Consider the following 19,090-nt stretch of genomic DNA (forward strand, 5'->3'; position numbering starts at 1 on the left):
AAAAAAAAAAAAAAAGAATGGAGCCAGTCCTACAGATTGCTCTATAAAAAAAAAAAAAAGAATAAAATAACAATAAGTTTTTAGCAACAGAATCCTTTTGAAAAGGGAATTTAAATCAGAAGCCCAATAAATAAAAAAGATGAAGGTGAGGTTGCTGTCCCACAAAACTTCATGGGATTGAGTCCCACGTCAGGCTCTGTGCTGAGCATGGAGCCTGCTTAAGATTCTCAATCTCTCTCTCTCTCTCTCTCTCTCTCACCCTCTCGCCCTCTGCTCCTCTCCCTTGATTGCATGCTCCCTCTTAAAAAAGAAAAAAAGAGTGCAAATATTGTGTTTAAAAATAAATAAATAAATAAATAATATTGTCCCCAATAATCAAAACTGGACTCCTCAACCATAAAAATGGCCAAATTTAAGGATATTCAACATTTCCATTGATTCTGTAAATACTTAGTGACGTCTTATAGCACTGCCCTAATTTAAGTTTTATGATGATATTACTTCATTTTCATAAGATTTTTAAGTTATATCTTTAAAAATTTTTTTCACATTCAATCTTAATGCTGAAGCATTACATAAAGTAACCCTAACTTGATGTGAGTAATATTAGGAAATTAGTGTTAACTATATTACATGTGAAAATGGTTTTGGAATTATGTAAGAGAATGACCATTTTTGGAGATTCAATCTAATATTTTGAGGAATGAAAGTGTGATAATATCAGTTATTCTCTTTTCAAGTGTTCAATAAAAGATGGACTCATTGTAGATAGAGACAAGGAAAGACAGAGCTAGCTGGCCAGTAATTAGATAAAGCAAACATGGTAAATTCATAATTGTTGAATCTAATGGTTGGTATACAGATGACCATGGTAGTATTCTATTTTCTTATGTTTGGACCTTTAAATAAGTTAAGAACTTAATAAATAAATATGTAAAATAATAGCATTGTATTCTTTCTGCTGTGAGAAGATACCCATTTTTACCTACAAAACTGTGAACTTAAATCCTATTGTCTGATTCATAAAGCAGTACCTTGGAAACAGTTTAACAGTGGTTAGCCAGTAATGTGTGTTAATTGTGGAGCCTTCCACCAACCTTTCAACTTATAGTCTCAAATTCCTTGTCTCTAAAATGGAAATATAAATAGTATTTCCCTGAGTATTATAAATATTAATAAGAAAATGTTTGTAAAGTAGCTAGCATATTGCCAGACATATAAAGTCACTTAATAAATTAGATCAGATATTCCAAGGAGTTCAAGAATAGTGACCACAGTAGAAGCAGCAATAACACAGTTAACAGGTGCTGTTTGATAATAATATTACTAGCAGTAGAAGTATTCTATCAACAGCAACAGTATTAGCAGTAGTAGTGGCTGTAGTTATAGTACTATTATGCCCTGTTCCCTAAAATATGACTAAGAATAATTTCTACCTCACAGAGTTGCTGTCAATAGCAAGTGAGTCTGCACACATAGAATATTTATTTATAATAGTCCCTGGCACCTATGAAACCCTAACTTTTTGCTATAAATTGTGTTGGTGATAGTGGTGTTGAAGTTTGTAATTGCAGCGATATATCTGCTATAGATATTCCTTTTTTAATCTAATAAGCCAAAACTAAAAAAGAATTCCTTTAATTTCTCATAGATATAGTGTGTATCAAACATGTTTAATAGCTTTTGCTTGTAAGTTTCTAGAACATTTTTCTTAAAGGATATTCTTTCCTTCAGCCTGTACTGCCTCTTCCATCTGAAATTCAATGGAACAAAATTGATGTTTTTGATATATAGCCATTTTGAGCTCTAACCTTTATCTAGACCCTGTATGTACCACATAACCTATTTCTTTGTTCACTATGATTAATTCAATTTACAACTTAGTAATTCAGATTCATTTATACTGCAGAGATGAATTTGTAGATTTAGCTCATTGGGGAGGGAGAAAGAAGGAATGGGCATTTGTATTTTGGAAGTCTTTTGATTTAAATTTGGGAAATTTCTAAGTGGTAAACCACATATACACTTTGGAACATCCCTGAGCTGTGCTATCACAATTTCCAGTATGTGATTCAACTCTCCTCACATGAAGGGAAGCATTTTGTAATTCAGCCAAGCTGTGGTTTTTTAGTGAAAATATAGAGAGCATTCATATCTAATTTGTGGCTAGAATGTGCTGAGGTCCATGATCTTTACTTGCTTTGTAAGCGTTCTGCTGCCCACTGAGAACCTCAGCTTCTCCTGAGGTATGGAAAGAGCTATTACCATTTATAAAAACTTCAGGAAAGCTCTTATATACCCACAACTATATTGGAAATGGTATAGTATATTTTTCCCTTGCTTTCCTTCTTGAGATGTTCCAGTGCCACACCTTTACCAAATATAGAGCAAATGGAATAAATGTAAAGTTGCTTATTATTACAAGTATAAGGCAATGATATACAAGTAGTCTATCATTACCTACCTAAGTCCTAATGTTTAAAACACATCTGATATTTATGTTATTTTAACATTAAACTTTTATAATAATTTAATTAAAAGTTTAAAAAGCTTATTCTAAAGATTCAAATATATACATTTAATATAATATGTTGGGGCATCTGGGTGGCTCAGTTGGTTAAGCATCAGACTTCGGCTCAGGTCAGATCTCATGGTTCGTGGGTTCGAGCCCTGCATCAGGCTCCCTGTGCTGACAGCTCAGAGCCTGGAGCCTGTTTTGGATTCTGTGTCTTCCACTTTCTCTGCGCCCCCCGCTCACTCATGCTCTGTCTGTCTCTGTCTCAAAAATAAATAAACTATAAAAAATTTTTTTAGTATAATATGTTAAGACGTAAAATGGTTTGTGTTTTCATTACATGTGAAAAGCATAAAAATCATGCCACATTATTTCTCTGAGAATAAAATAACTGAATATGTAAACAGCAATATCTTTCAAATTGAGATTCTGGAGGAAAAAAGGTATTTTATTAAGAAAAAAAGGAATATTAGGTATAGAGAATGCGAATATTTTACAAAGGCAATTATGGTGTCACAACTTGTTTATTTTTATATTATTTTTCTGCCCTTAACTTTTTTTATTGTGAGGTTGAATCAAAACATTTTAAATTCTGAAGTGTTTTATTTTTTTAAATTCCAGTCTAATCACATGACTCATTGAAATAGTGTGAGTTAAGCAACAGGATTAGCCTTCATTTACGCATAGGGAGCAGCCAGAGTAGTGAGTTCACGTAATGCAAGCATATAGTAGAACTAAGTGCTTTTTATTTTTATGCAAACATTAGTTTCCTCAATTATAACTTGTCTCATGTCATAAAAACTTAAAAAGATTTTTCTTAATATCCTTCCATTAATAAACATTTAGTGTTACAGTACAGTGCTATTAAGAACATGAAAGCACATTGAAGCAGTATGCTTTACAAATATATAGTGTTTAAATTCTATTATTCTACTATAATTATTTTATTTTTCCTCACTAGATAATTACTCATGGGGGAGGGGGAAGGGAGGAATGGGCGATTATATTTTGGAAGTCTTTTGATTTAAATTTGGGAAATTTCTACGTGGTGAACCACATACACACTTTGGCTAATGTGCCAATTAGCTTCTATGATAGCTCAAGAAAAATTTGTTACTACTTTCACTAACACACATTTATTCTCTCCTTACCTCAAATATTTTTAACAAAATATTTATAAATAAGACAATAGTATTTCTTTATTTGGTAAGACACTATGAGGAGTCAGGCCAACTACAAAGGATCACAGTATTTTTCCTTCTGAAATGAAATACAAGTTCCAGGAGTTGTCAAAACCACCCTCAGTTTTGATTTGCTAGCAGGCACTCACAGAACTCCCTGAACACTATTATACTTATGGTCACAGTTCATTACAGGAATACAAATTAAAATCACCCAATGGAAGAAGTGCGTAGGGCTTGGTCTAGGAAAAGAATGAAATACAGAGCTCCCATTGTTCTCTCTGTGTGGAGTCAAGATACTTTATCAGCTTAGGTGTGTGGTCGTATGCATAGAGTATTGCCAACCAGGGTTGCTCACCTCAGTTTTTGTGTCCAGAGATTTTACTGGGGCTTAACCATGTAGGCATTGTTGATTGCCCAAGTGGTTAATGGCAGTCTCAAGATTGACTGATACCACATGACCAAAGCCCCTACCTAAGTCACTAGACAGTTTTAGACTAAACCTATATAGATGTCTCTACTACCCATTCTAAATCATGTTGTTAGTCTATCCAGTATCACCCAAGATATCTGGGCAAAGAAAGACAATATAGATCACCTTCCAGAAGCTGAGGGAATATCAGACGTCTCTTCGGGCAAGGCCATATTCTTTACAACACATACAGGTTTTTGGAAAACTCAGAGGTTTCCATTCTTATATGTTAACTGCATTCTTTTTTCTATAAATGTGTATATTATGGCTAAAACTTTATTTCCTAATGAAATTAGTTCATTGGTTTGAACTATATTATTAATGGCAGTTGATCTCATGTACATGGATAGGAATAGTTGTTCTTAATTCAGTTATTTTATCTTATAATATTATCATTATCTTACCTGAAAAAGTCATACAAAATTACTAAAATAATTTAATAAAACATTTTAGATAATAGATATTTATTATTCATTTGTGCAATATTTATTTGGTGAATATATATTGAATTTCCCCTGTATATCAGATATTACAATAATTAACTTGTATATAATAATACATAAGATCTATTCCCCCCTCAAAAAATTACTGGTTAGTACAAGACAGCTTTACTCATATATAACACAAGGATGCAATGATGAACAAAACAGGCATGCTTCCTCCTCACATAAAACTTACAGCCCTTCAGGAAGACCAACTTTAACCATACATTTGTACAAATATTTTATTGCAATTGAGATGAATTATATGCCATAAGGTAAAAGGTGCTGTGATAAAATATAACAAGAGAAAATGGAAAGTCTTGCTTGAGGAAATGAAGTGGTATTGGTGAGTGGAGAGTGTTACTTAGGTGAATGAGGGGATCACATTCCAGGAGAGGAAACACCATGGAGAACCAGAGATGGAAGAGAACAAGATGCCTTTAAGGTCCTAAAAAGGGAATGTTCTCCTAAAGAGCAGAGTAAGTGAAATGGGGGCATGAGGTGAGCTGGAATATTGGACAGATCCTAGAAAATGGAGCCAGATTGGCCATTATAACACATACAGGTTTTATTCCAGGAAGAGGAAAACTTTTAAAGCTCTCAATAACTTGTATTTTTACAAAGAGGGGTGATTTGATCATATTTACATTTTTAAAAGGTCATTCTAGGTACCCAGTAAAGAGTAGAGAAGAGCAAGAGTGGAGGTTGTGATCAAATAGGACATAGTACTTCAGTGAGAGATGTTGGGAGCTTAGAAAAGGAAAGAGACAGGAGGAATGGAAGGAATGGACAGATTCAAGAATTTATGATGGAATTACAAGGGAGTTGAAGAAGAGGGTTGAGAATGCCCTCAAAGGTTCTGAAAAGAGTGTTGTCAGAGATGATTGGAAATTGAGTGTGTGGGAAAGTTCAAATGCTATTAGAAGCCCAGTAAAATAAGTTGAAGAGGTAAGAACGAGGTTAAAATGAATTGAGGATTAAGAGGTTTTAAAAAATGGGGAAAAAACTTAAGAACAGAAATTCAGGTTTTAAAGAATAGATATTATTCACTCCAAGCAGCCACCAAAGAATTAAGCAATTTAACGTGAAAAAAAGAAGAATAATTCTCTGACTGCCAAGGAAAGAAGATCAGAGAGAAGAGATGGGAGTAAGAGTGGGTGTCAGCAAGATCGCAGGGCGCTGGGAAAGATAAAGTCACTGGGAAACCCCTAGTAAAAATATGGCCAGCAGGACTTTTAAGAATAGAAATATGTAGTGAATGATCATTTTAATGTTGATATGCCCCACCCTGTGGGATACAGCCGCTGCATTATCTTCACTTCAGTAAACCCACCTTACTAGGGAGTACCTTGTTACTAGGTTTTATGACAAAATAGAGAAAGGGTTAAATTTCTTGTATGGTGCTCCTTGGTATGGCATAAAAATAACTGAAAAATAGAGCAGAAGGAAAATACTCTCCTACCCTAAGTCTGTTTTCATTTTGACTAAGATTGGTTAATGTCAAGGAACAATGTGTGTGGCTACTGACCAGTTCTTTATATGGAGATAGTAGTGTTCTATTATAACCAACTGAATCAATCTGCTCAGATTATACCTAGCGATCACAAGCGTACCTTGTTTTATTGCACTTCATGGCTCTTTGCTGATACTGTGTTTTTACAAATTAAAAGTTTGTGGCAACTCTATGTTGAACAAGTCTGCCAGCTCTATTTTTTCCAATAGCATTTGCTCCCTTTGTGTCCCTGTGTCATAATTTGATAATTCTCACACTATTTCAAACTTTTATTATTATTATTATTATTATTATTATTATATTTGTTATGGTCATCTGTGATCAGTAATCTTTGATGTTACTATTGTTTTGGGTTGCCATGAATTGCACCTATATGAAACAGTGAACTTAGTAAATGTTGTGTGTGTTCTGACTGCTCCACAGACTAGCTGTTTCTGCACCTCTTTGGCCCACACCATTCCCTGACATTCACCAGTATTGAAATGCCCTCTAAGTATTTGAATAAAAGAAAGAGTTTCATATGTCTCTGTCTCTGTCTCTCTCTATATATATGTAGATATATATATGTCTGTATGTATATGTATTTATATGTATAAATATTTAAATATATATATATTTTTTTTTTTATTGAGAGACAGGGCACAAGTGAATGAAGGGCAGAGAGAGAGAGAGAGAGAATCCCACAAGGGGCAAAGAGAGAAAGAGAAGGAGGGAGAAAGAGAGAAGCAGGTCCCACCCAAAGCAGGGTTTCTGCTCACCTGATTCAGGGATTGAGCTCACAAATTGTGAGATCATGACCCGAGCTGAAGCCAGCATCTCTCACTTTGAATCAAATGCTAGAAATCATGAAGCTTAGAGAGGAAGGCATGTTGAAAGCCGAGATAGGCCTAAATCTAGGACTCTTGTGTCAGTTAGCCAAGTTGTGAATACAAAGGAAAAGATTTTGAAGGAAATTAAAAGTTCTAATCTAGTGAACACATGAATGATAAGAAAACAAAATAGCCTTATTGCTGATAAGAAGAAAATTTTAGTGGTCTAGATAGAAGATCCAACCAGCCAAAACATTCCCTTAAACCAGAGCCTAATCCAGAGCAAGTTCCTGACTATTCAATTCTTTGAAGGCTGAGAGAGATGAGGGAACAGCAGAGGAAATGTTGGAAGCTAGCAAACATCATTTCATGAGGTTTAAAGAAAGAACCATCTCCATAATGTACCAATACAAGGTAAAGCAGCAGGTGCTGATGGAGAAGCAGCAACAAGTTATCCAGATGCTCTGGCTAAGACCATTGATGAAGGTGGCCTCACTAAACAAGAGATTTTCAAATCTAGCCTTATATTAGAAGATACCAACTAGGACTTTCATAGCTAGAGAAAAGTCAATGCCTGGCTTCACAAATTCAAAGGACTGGCTGATTTTCTTGTGAGGATTAATGCAATTGGCGGATTTAACTTGAAGCCAATTCTCATTTACCACTCTGAGAATCCTAGGGCTGTTAAGAGTTATGCAGAATCTACTCTGCAATTGCTTTGTAAATGGAACAGCAAAGCATGAATGACAGCACATCTGTTGACAATATGATTTACTGAATATTTTAAGCCCACTGTTGATCTATTGCTCAGAAAAAAAGTGACACTTTTCAAAATATTAGTGCTCATTGACAATGCACCTGATCACCAAAGAGCCTTGATGGAAATGTACAACAAGGTTAATGTTGTGTTCATTCCTGCTGACACAACATCTATTCTGCAGCCCATGGATCAAGATGCAATTTCAACTTTCAAGCTTTATTATTCCTTTAAACTTATAATTAAAGTATAACTGACAAACTACGTTTTATTAGTGTCAGGTGTATAGCATAGTAACTCAATGCATTTTGTACATTACTCAGTGCTCATCACAAGCACAGTCACCATACACCATTACAAAATTATTGTCTCTATTTTCTATACTGTACTTTTCATTTCCATGACTTGATTTTATTTTTTTTTAATATTTTTTTATTTATTTCTAGGAGAGAGAGAGAGACAGCGTGAGCAGGGGAGGGTCAGAGAGAGAGGGAGATACAGACTCCGAAATAGGGTCCGGGTTCTGAGCTGGCAATCAGCACAGAGCCCGACGCAGGGCCCGAACCCACGAACCACGAGATCATGACCTAAGCCGGACGCTTAACCGACTAAGCCACCCAGGCGCCCCTATGACTTGTTGATTTTAAAACTGGAAGTTCGTACCTCTTAATTCCTTTACTTATTTTGCCCTCCTCCCCCAGCAGCCTCCCTTCTGACAACCACCAGATTGTTTTCTGAATTTAAAAGTTTGGTTTGTTTGTTTGTTCATTTATTTTGGGTTTTCTTTTTAGAGTTCATATATAAGTAAATACTATAGTATTTGTCTTTCTCTAACTAACATAGTTCACTTTGAATGATAATGCGAAGTTGTAGTAAATGACAAGATTTCCTTCATTTTACTGCTAATATTCCTATGTGTGTGTGTGAGTGTGTGTGAGTGTGTACACCACATCTTCTGTATCCACTCATCTATCAGTGGACACTTGGGCTGCTTCTATATCATGGCTATTGTAAATAATGGTGCAATAAACATATGGGTGCATATATCTTTTTAAAAAAATTGTTTTAACGTTTATTCATTTTTGAGACAGAGACAGATCATGAGTGGGGGAGGGGCAGAGAGAGGGAGACACAGAATCCAAAGCAAGCTCCAGGCTCTGAGCTGATAGCACAGAGCCCAATGCAGGGCTTGAACTCACAGACTGCGAGACCTGAGCTGAAGTTGGACGCTTAACCGACTGAGCCACTCAGGCTCCCCTGCATATATCTTTTAAAATGAACATTAAATCTTCAAGTCTTATTACTTAAGAACTGCATTTCATAACACTATAGCTTCTATAGATAGTGATTCCTCTGATGGATCTTGGCAAAGAAAACTGAAAAACTTCTGAAAAAAATTCACAGTTTTAGATGCCAGTAAGAACATTTGAAATTCATGGAAAGATGCCAAAGCATCAATGTGAACAGGATTTTGGAAGAATTTGATTTAACTCTCATAGATGACTTTGAGGGGTTCAACACTTCAGTGGAGGAAGTAACTGTAGATATTGTGGAAAGTGCAAGAGAACTAGAGTTAGAAGTGAAGGTTAAGGATTTGACTGAAGTGCTGCAATTTTATAATGAAACTTGAACAGATGAGAAGCTCCTTCCTATGGATGAGCAAAGAATACGTTTTCTTGAGATGGAATCTAATTCTGGTGAAGATATTGTGAAAATTGTTGAAATGACAATAGTTGATAAAGCATGGGCAGGTTTTGAGGGGATTGACTCCCATTTTGAAAGAAGTTGAGTTGTGGGTAAAATGCTATCAAACAGGATCATATGCTACAGAGAAATCTTTGATGAAAGGAAGAGTCAATCTATGAGGCAAGCTACACTGTTGTCTTATTTTAAGAAATTGTAGACGCCTGGGTTGGCTCAGTCAGTTAAGCATCCAGCTTTGGCCAGGTCATGATCTCAGGGTTCATAGGTTTGAGCCACACATCAGGCTTCATGCTAACAGTGGGTAGCCTGCTTGGGAATCTGTCTGTTTCTCTCTCTCTCTCTCTCTCTCTCTTTCTCTGCCCCTCCCCTGCTCTCTTTCTCTCTCTCAAAATTAATAAGCACCTTAAAAATAAAAAAAAAGAAATTGTCACAGCCACCTCAAACTTCATCAACCACCATCCTGATCAGTCAGCAACCATCAATATAAGGCAAGACCTTCCCCCAGCAAAAGATTATGACTTGCTGACAGCTCATATGATGGTTAGTGTTTTTTAGCAATAAAGTATTTTTAAGTTAAAGTATGTATACTGCTTTTTTAGACACAATGTCATCACACACTGAATAGACTTTAGAATAGTATAAATGTAATTTTTATATGCACTGGGAAATTTTAAAAAATCATTTGACTTGCTCTCTTGTGGTAGTCTGGAACCAAACCTGCAATATCTTCAAGATATGCCTTCATTCTCAACCTCATTAACTAAACAAGTATACCAAACCCAGACACTTTCCAAAACCAACAGGGATTAATATATGAAAGGGCCATTTGCATAACCTATGGTGAAGTAGAGCATTCATTCCACAAGTGGTTATTAAAAAATCAAAACTTAAAAATGTGTAAGTCTATCATAGCATATAAAACTTATCTTTCTCTATTATGTCTGATGTTAGCCTAATCACCAATTTTTCATCTTTTAACATAGCTGGATATCTATGATTAAAATAGTAAATCAATATATTTGGTTCTTGAGAAAATCAAATATCTACTTAAAAATTGAGTTTTCCAAAATTTTCTCTAAATGAATATAGAGTGGGCATTTAATAAATATTAACTATTTTTAGAAACTGTATTGAGATGTTGCCTTATCTCTCACAAGAAATACTCCTTCAACCTTCTTCAGAAAATATATTTTGAAGAGCCAAATGCTAAGAATAGAGGAGTGACAGAACGAAATTCTTTGCCTATATGGAGCTTATGTTTTGACCAAAACAGAAAATGTTAGAATAGTCCATTTTGATAGTTTCTATACACTATCAGTATCTTTGTGTAATTATTGTTAGTACATCTTGAAAGTAATCAATTTGATTGGCTTTGCAAAACCAAATTAATAATTCTTCCTAGTTATCTACCATTTATTTACCCTTGTTCATATTTACCATGAAGAGTTTTAGACCTTATCATTTATCATTTAAAGATATCAGTGAAATAGTTTATCTCTGTATGGCCTTCTGTTAATAGAAGCAAGAATGTTAAAAATATTAGGGCTAAAAGGATCTTACTTAATTCACTCACTTTATTTTTACTTAAGGTACCAAAACCCAAACTTTAAGTAACCTAAGTAAGGACAGAGTTAGCATATCTGAAAGACATACCTTTTAATGGCACTCAATTTTGTTAGGGAAAAAATGTACCTCTTATCTCCCAAATGCCATAAAATTAGTGATGATTATACTGACATGAATACTGCTGTCTTTGCTAACAGCTGGATTCCAATGGGGAACTGCTCATCCGAAATGCCCAGCTGAAGCATGCTGGGAGATACACATGCACTGCTCAGACAATCGTGGACAATTCTTCAGCTTCAGCTGACCTTGTTGTGCGAGGTAAGAGTTTCAACATTTTAAAATTATGAAACCAAAGGTATTTGACTTGCATAACTATGTATAATCTTCTGGTAACTCTGGTATGAATTCTTATATATTTAGAGTCTTGGTCCTTGAGAACAGCTCCTCACCCATGCCTAAGAATGATTTTTGCCAGACATGTAGTAAACAACACTGATTTTGTTTGTTTTACTAACTACATATCTTCTAGAAACCTACACCACATACCTCCTACTAAATGTTTGTGCTTTTAAACTCAGTATTTACCAGAAGTTCTCAATTTCTGCTAATACTTTTCATGTGTCAAGAATAGTGTTGTTTCCATTTTTATTTTTATGGAAAAGCATACTGATACTGTTTACTGTAACTTCAAGGGTTATGTATCTATTACTATAATCTTAGAATAAAAAGTTAATTTATACATGCATCGTGTTTCTATTTGTTGCTAGTTTTCAGCCTAGTGCTTTTTTTCTTATACATAATTGAGAATGTGATGGAATATGCCCTTTTTGAAAATACAGCTACTTTGATACTGGTCTTTGCTACGTAGCTTAAGGTCACCTGGAAATATCATTCATTGGCTCTTCCTTCACTGCCTACAGAATAATGACCACGCTTTTTAGCTAAGCACCAAGAAGGTCCATGTATTGACCTTAACCTGTGTAACTTTAATCTCTTACCATTCTGTGTAAGCAACTCCACTGTCCAAGCAGTCTACAAAAATATCCTAGGATTTCCACCTCTGTTCCTTGGTTCACAGCTTTGTTTCCATTTCCTGTAGTCATTATTTGTTGCCCAAATCTTAAGCTATCCTTCAAGGCTAGGCTCAAGTCTTACCAAATTAATGAATCCTTTCCTAATGTCCCCAATATAATCCCTTCTCTTCTAACTTTCATAACAGTTACTACTTTTTTATAATGTGTTTTACAGCAATCTGTACATATGAGTTATCTTCTCTACTAGGTTGTGAAATTCACATATGTCTTTTTATTAATCCTTAAGTGAGTTGCAGAATTTCATTTCATAGTTTCATAGCTCTCTTATTCTCTCTCAGTGTCATATTAACATTTTAATTTTCTTCTTATGTTAAGGTTTTTATATTTTCATATTTCATCTACTAAAAATATTTATTGACTATTATTTATTGCACATTTGTTCAGACAGTTTTTGCATAATCAAATATTTAGTAACTGACATGATATCTGTGGTTTGTCTTCATACCCTTTCTGGATCAATATAGTTTCGCTCAACCTCATACATCTCCCATATTTCCCTCTAGAGCAATGGTAATATGGAATCCCCAAGTCATACTGGGGAAGTGCTTAGAAGACTTATAATCCAGTTAACATATTCTCCAATAGAGTAACAGAAGTCCAGCTGAACTTCATATCCAAATGAATTTACACATTCATTCCATACATCTCTTATGTGAATTTGAAGAAAGTTCATTTAAATTCTGTATTTCCATTAAAAGTATTTTATGATCTGGGGCATCTAGTATTCAAGAGTTATCAGAGAGAGGGACCAGTTCCCTGTACTTTCTAGTCAGACTACTAGCTGTTAAGCCTTTCTTAGCAATAGCCTATGTATCTATTTAATTGAAATTGTTTGCATATTAACAGAATTAGTGTTAATGCTACAATAGGGGTTCTGTTACAATGCTTGAACACCAGTGTTTTCATGTAATTACAATGTGGTAAATTCCCAGTATTTAGAGGGAAGAAGAAGTTTGGCAAATACAATCAGGGTATTAATAGTACTATCCACACATACTTAGGTAATTAATAATCATCATAGAGCATGTTTTTTACAGAGGTAAAACCAATAAAAAGAAGATAAAAAGCTTAAAGAAAAACCTTTGTATTGTCTGCAAATATCAATGTTTTCCTTTAAGCTTTTTAGTTCTAGGAAAAATACTTTAAAGCAATGGAACCTGGCAAGTGTACACAGTAAAAACATGATAGTACATTTTAAGTCCCTACACTATAGCAGGATATTAAAAAACAACTATATAGGTAGATGAAAAGTGTTGCTTAGTACTGTTAAAAGTCTGCAAGTTGTAATCATTCTCCAAACTTTATTTCTATTAAAATAAAAGATATTCATCTTATGTCAAAAGAAATTTGCTATTAAAAAAGCCAATATTTGCAAAACTTATTCCACAAATTATATATAAACTAGACCTTCAAATATGCTTTATATATTAAGTCATGGGATATAAAATTAAACATTTCCTTTACATTTATTATGGTAATGATGAATAATCTATAAGAAAATATAGCATGACCCAAGTAATATTATTATTGGTTCATTTATCCACTTAATTATATTTTCTCATCTAGTCCAGGAAATTATAATCTGGAGTCCATGGACAGGCTCTAAGGGGTCCATGGACTTCCTGAAATTATATGCAAAACTTCATGTGTCTATGGCATTGCGGATTCATAATTGTGTATTGTGGATTTATAATTTTATCAGATTTTCAAAGCCACCAGTGGCCTAAAAGACCATTTCTTTACCTTTTGTAGATCAAGGCTCTCTAAAAAGAGAAACTAAGGGATGATTATTCACTTCATGCCAATAAAAAATACTAACAAGTTCCATATAGTGAAGGTCTTGTAGTATATTTAGGTTATGAACTGCTTTTGAAAAAGTCAGTTTTCACTCAACCTTACAAGAATATATCTGTCTCAAAACATACTGAATATGTTATATATTAGACATTAGATATATATAAGAACTTGCCAGATTTGAGATGAACTAATTCTAACTCATATTCAGATGTCAGTGATCTAAACTGCTGATTCTGAAATTGGTGTTTGGAGTAGGGCAGAGAACAGGTTAGGGAGGAAAGTAATTTCCTTTGATGATCACTGATAAATGTTTTGTACAATAAAACTGGTTTAGTGCATAAACTGTTGTGCCTTATCAGAAGGCTGAAATACAAGTAGAAATATTCAGTCATAACTTAGACATTGTGGTTTCTTTTAGCCTCTGTTACCTTGAAGGAAATAAATACAAATGAAAATTATTATTGTTATTCATACCATCTATGTGTGTATGTTTTAACAACCATGGATGGGTGAATGTGGGTATGTTCATAAAGTCTGATAAAAGGAATTTCTATGTGAGAGAAAATGTGTTTCAGGCTTATATCTTTCATCATTATTTTAAACTGAGTTTAGAATTAAGGCAATGCATTAGTTAAATCTGAGTGCTTCTAAACGTAAAACTAAAATTAAATATAGGAAAAACACAGCGCAAAACAAATGTAACATTGGATCTGATTTCATGAGCTTTTTACCCAAAGAAAACTCATCTCCCACCTTTTAACTGTTTAATGTATAATGGGATTGAGGTATAAGGAAAACAATAGGAAATGTTGTCAACCAAAAATAATTTATAGAAAATGGTCTAATAATTAATTATAAGTCATTGTAACAACCTTAAATATTTATGTTTAAAAATGAATAGGACTTCAGGGGTGCTTGCGTGGCTCATTTGGTTACGAACCTGACTTCGGCTCAGATCATGATCTTGCGACTCCATGAGTTCAAGCCCCATGTTGGGCTCTGTACTGACAGCCCAGAGCCTGGAGCCTGCTTCAGATTCAGTGTCTCCCTCCCTCTCTGCCCCTCCCCTGCTCTCTCTCTCTCTCTCTCTCTCTCTCTCTCTCTCTCAAAAACTAAACATAAAAAATTAAAAATCTATAGGACTTCAGTTTATTTACCCACTAAATGAGTTGACAGATGCTCAAGGATTAGACCATAAAAGTGGTACACATTGTCAGTTCCTCCACTTATGCAAACAGTTTCAAATCATGGGGTCATATTGACTGTGTAATTTTCACTTTTGATTTCTGAAGCTGCCTTTTATAGTATTTCTATCATTTCACTTTGGATAGGTTTCTGCTAGTCTTTCAGCAGAATAGAGATTATTTTTCCAAAAGTAACTTTTATTCAAGCTGTATGGTCCCAGAAGCCCTATATACAGAATTCAGATCGTACTGAATGAAAGAAATCAAAACTATTTACTTTATTGGCAATATGTTCATTCAATGTGCTAAAACCTCTTTTGCTAAAAGCACCCAAATCTTTGGGTAAACCAGCATACATTCTTCCTGACAGCCCTGGCAAAGGCAAAAGTGAACTGTAAATAGTGAACCTTCAAACCAGCCCCCTCAGGGTTCCAACAAATTTAGATAAATCAAATATGAAATTATGCAAATAATGACACACAGGCCATAATGAGAGGGAATCGGGAGTTAGACTGATGGACAACAACAGTGTTTGAGTTCAGGGTACTCCATAAATTCTAATCATTGGAATAAGAATGAGAATAATCCTGCACATGTCTTTAAATAAATAAAAGAGGAAATGGCAAACATGAGTTTGAAACAAGATACTATCAAAATGAGACAGTTTGGAGGGAAAAAGCAAGAATAATTCCTATAAATGATAAATATAAACATTGAAAATAAAAAATCAATAGATTGATCAATAGGTTAAACAATAATTAGGGACAGATTAGGAAAGCCTTAGGGACCTAAGAGACAGACATGAGGAAATTAACACATTTCAGCACAGAGAAACAAAAAGAAATTATGAATATGAGATTATGATATTAAGGATATAATGAAAAAGCAATATTTGTCAAATCAGATGATCACAAGAACTAATAAAGTCAGAGAGGAAAAGCTTTCAAAAAATAATGACTACAAATTTTGGGAAATTAGTGACAAATATGGTTTCTCATTTTTAAGAATCAGAATGAAACACGAGAGCAATTATTAAAAATAAATAAAACTGCAGAACATTAAAAATCAGTAGAAGATGGTAAGTACAGCACAAGTGAAAAATACTCTCTTGCAAATTCATAGCAATACACTGACCGCAGTCTACTCATCATCCGCAGTACAAGTCACCAGGTAACTGCGGGAGTCAGACTTCAAGATGGCCTCCACTCACCTATCTTGCTTTCTGGTATACCAACCCTTGTGTAATCCCTTTCACACTAGGGATTGTTCTGTATGCCAACAGAAGTGAGTGTGAACAGTGTCAGAATTCACATCACTTCTTCTCCCTTGGCTCTTGGAGCTCGATATCTGGAAGAAGCTAGCTGCCATGTCATGAGGACATTTCAGCATCTTGTTAAAAAACCTGCATGAGGAGATGAGACCTCCTACTGATAACCAGCATCCATCTCCCAGTCATTCCAGGAAGCCATCTAGAAAGCAGATCCTCCAGACAGGCTTTCAGATGACTGTAGCCTTGGTCAACATCTTGATGAAGAACTCTCCAGCTATGCCAGTCAGAAACTCTTAATCCACAGAAAATGGGAGAGGTAATGTTTATTGTTGTTTTAAGCCACTGGGTTTTGGATAATTTGTTATGTAGCTGTAGATACTACTACAGCCATGGAGTAATAGCTTCAGTGTGCTAAAATAAAAGTAACTGTCTACCAAAAAGTGTATATCTAGACAAATTATCATTCATAATGAGGAAAAATAAAGTTATATTTGGACAAGCAATAACAGAGTTTATCCTCCAAGAAAGTGGTATATATAAAGGGATGTCTAATGGGTAAAATTCAGGAAGAAAGACAGTAATCCCAGAATAAAGTTCTGGGATGTCATAAAGCATGGTGAAGAAGCCAGTAAGCATGTGGATAAATCTAATCAAACTGAGCTAATAAACCAGATTTCAGGATATGCTGTCATCTGGGTTTGAGGAATGATGAGAATGATAACTTCCCCTCTGACCAAGTTGGAAGCTGCTTTTATTTCAGATTTCTGTTAAAGTAACAAATTAGATATATATCTGTTTATATGTATGTACATGCATATGTGTGTGCATATTTTATATGGTCAAATATAGAGAATGCATGAAAATGATGATCATAAAATATAGGAGAGTGGTTACCTCTGAGGTTGGAGACAGAAGGGGAGGAGAATGTGATTGAAGAGGGAGGGACCCACAAGAAGCTACATATTTATAAGTAACGTTTCATTTCTTAAGCCAAGTAGAGAGAAGATAGGTTGCCATTTATTATTTTTTATAATTTTCCCTAAATGTTAAATGTTTGTTAATGAATTTAATAAAAGAGTCAGAGAGTCACCTGATACCCTCTACTTCCTCACCACCAACCTCAGCAAAGATTCATGAAAGATCTTTGTGTAACCTCTGGGCAGAATTCCCAAAACATGGTTATACATTAGATTTGCTACTATGATTAAAGACACACAATTTTAAGTCCTCTTTAAAGAGGTTTTTGAGTTAATAGTGCTGGGATGAGTCTAGCAAAGTTGGATTAAAGATTGGCCTGATGAACCATGGTGCATCAGCACTGGGCACAAAGAAAATAACATATAAATATGCTCAAATGAGTTTTAACAAAGATGCTAAAGTTATTCAGTGGAGAAAAGATAGTCTTTCCAATAAATGATGCTGGAACAATTGAGCATTCATAGACCAAAAAGAAAAAAAAACACACACACACAAGGGCCTTGACCTAATCCTCAAATCTTGTACAAAATTAACTCCCAAGTAATCATAGACTTAAATGTAGAATGTAAAATTATGGAACTTTCAGGAAAAATCATAAAAAAATGTTTAGCATCTAGGAGTAGGGTAAGTGTTTAGACTTGACATTAGAAACAGTGTATAAGATGAAAAAGTAATAAAGTGGACTCCATCAAAATTTAAAACTTTTGCTTTGTGAAAATGTCTGTGAAGATTATGAAGAGACAAGTTACTGATTGGGAGGAAATATTTGCAAACTACATGCCCAACAAAAAATATGTGTATAGAATACATAAAGAATTCTCAAGACCCTAAAGCAATCCAGTGTGAAAAATGGCAAAAGACATGAGCAGCCATTTCAAAAGATGATATACAAATGGGAAATAAACACTTAATTTTTTAAAGTTTATTTATTTTGAGACAGGGAGTGAATGTGTGAGCAAGGGAGGGACAGAGATAGAGGGAGAGGATCCCAGGCAGGCTCTGAGCTGTCAGTGCAGAGCCTGATGTGGGTCTTGAAATCACAAACTGTGAGATCCTAACCTGAGCTGAAACCAAGAGTCAGACGCTTAACCAACTGACCCACCCAGGCACCCCAGGAGATAAACATAAAAAAGATGTTCAACATCGTTAGCCATTAGGGGAAAGTACGTTTAAAACCACAATGATATCAGAATGCCTAAAATTTAAAAAAAATGGTGATATAGAGACTGTGAGTTACTCACACATTGCTGTTGAAAATATAAAATGGGACAGCCACTCTGAGTAAGACAGTTTCTAGCCATGTGCTTACCATACAACCCAGTAGTTGCGCTCCTGGACGTTTGTCTCAGAGATGTAAGAACACTACGTTCACATACAAATATATACACAAATGCAACAGATTCATTCACACTAATCAAAAGCTGGAAAAAACCCACATGTCCTTCAATAGGGGAATGGTTCAACTGTGGTACATGAGTACCATGGAATACTACTCAAAAATAAAAGAGAAACAATCTATTGATACACACAACTTGGATGTATCTTGAGGGATTTATGCTGAGTGAAAAAGAAAAGCCAATCTCAAACATTACATACTGTGTGATTCCAATTTCGAAGCATTCTTAAAATGACAAAATTATAGAGATGGAGAGTAGATTAATGGTTGGCATGGGTTAGGGAGGGCTGAGAAAGGGAAGTAGATTGTAGCCATGAAAGGGCACCACAGAGGATTCTTTTGATGAAATCGTTCTGTAACTGTGATGTTCTA

The 19,090-nt window shown here is 34.8% G+C and overlaps 1 protein-coding gene across 1 annotated transcript in view; it reads left to right on the forward strand.

Moving 5' to 3' along the window:
* CNTN1 (contactin 1) overlaps positions 1-19,090 on the forward strand; it is a 278,819-nt gene that overhangs the window by 248,499 nt on the left and 11,230 nt on the right. The window contains exon 16 of the mRNA XM_077753202.1: positions 11,197-11,317. Within this exon, the coding sequence (XP_077609328.1) occupies positions 11,197-11,317 (121 nt within the window). The remainder of the gene's footprint in view (positions 1-11,196; positions 11,318-19,090) is intronic.

This window comes from Crocuta crocuta, unplaced genomic scaffold (genome assembly GCF_008692635.1).
Source record: "Crocuta crocuta isolate KB4526 unplaced genomic scaffold, BGI_CrCroc_1.0 scaffold30, whole genome shotgun sequence".
NCBI classification, from domain to species: Eukaryota; Metazoa; Chordata; class Mammalia; order Carnivora; family Hyaenidae; genus Crocuta; species Crocuta crocuta.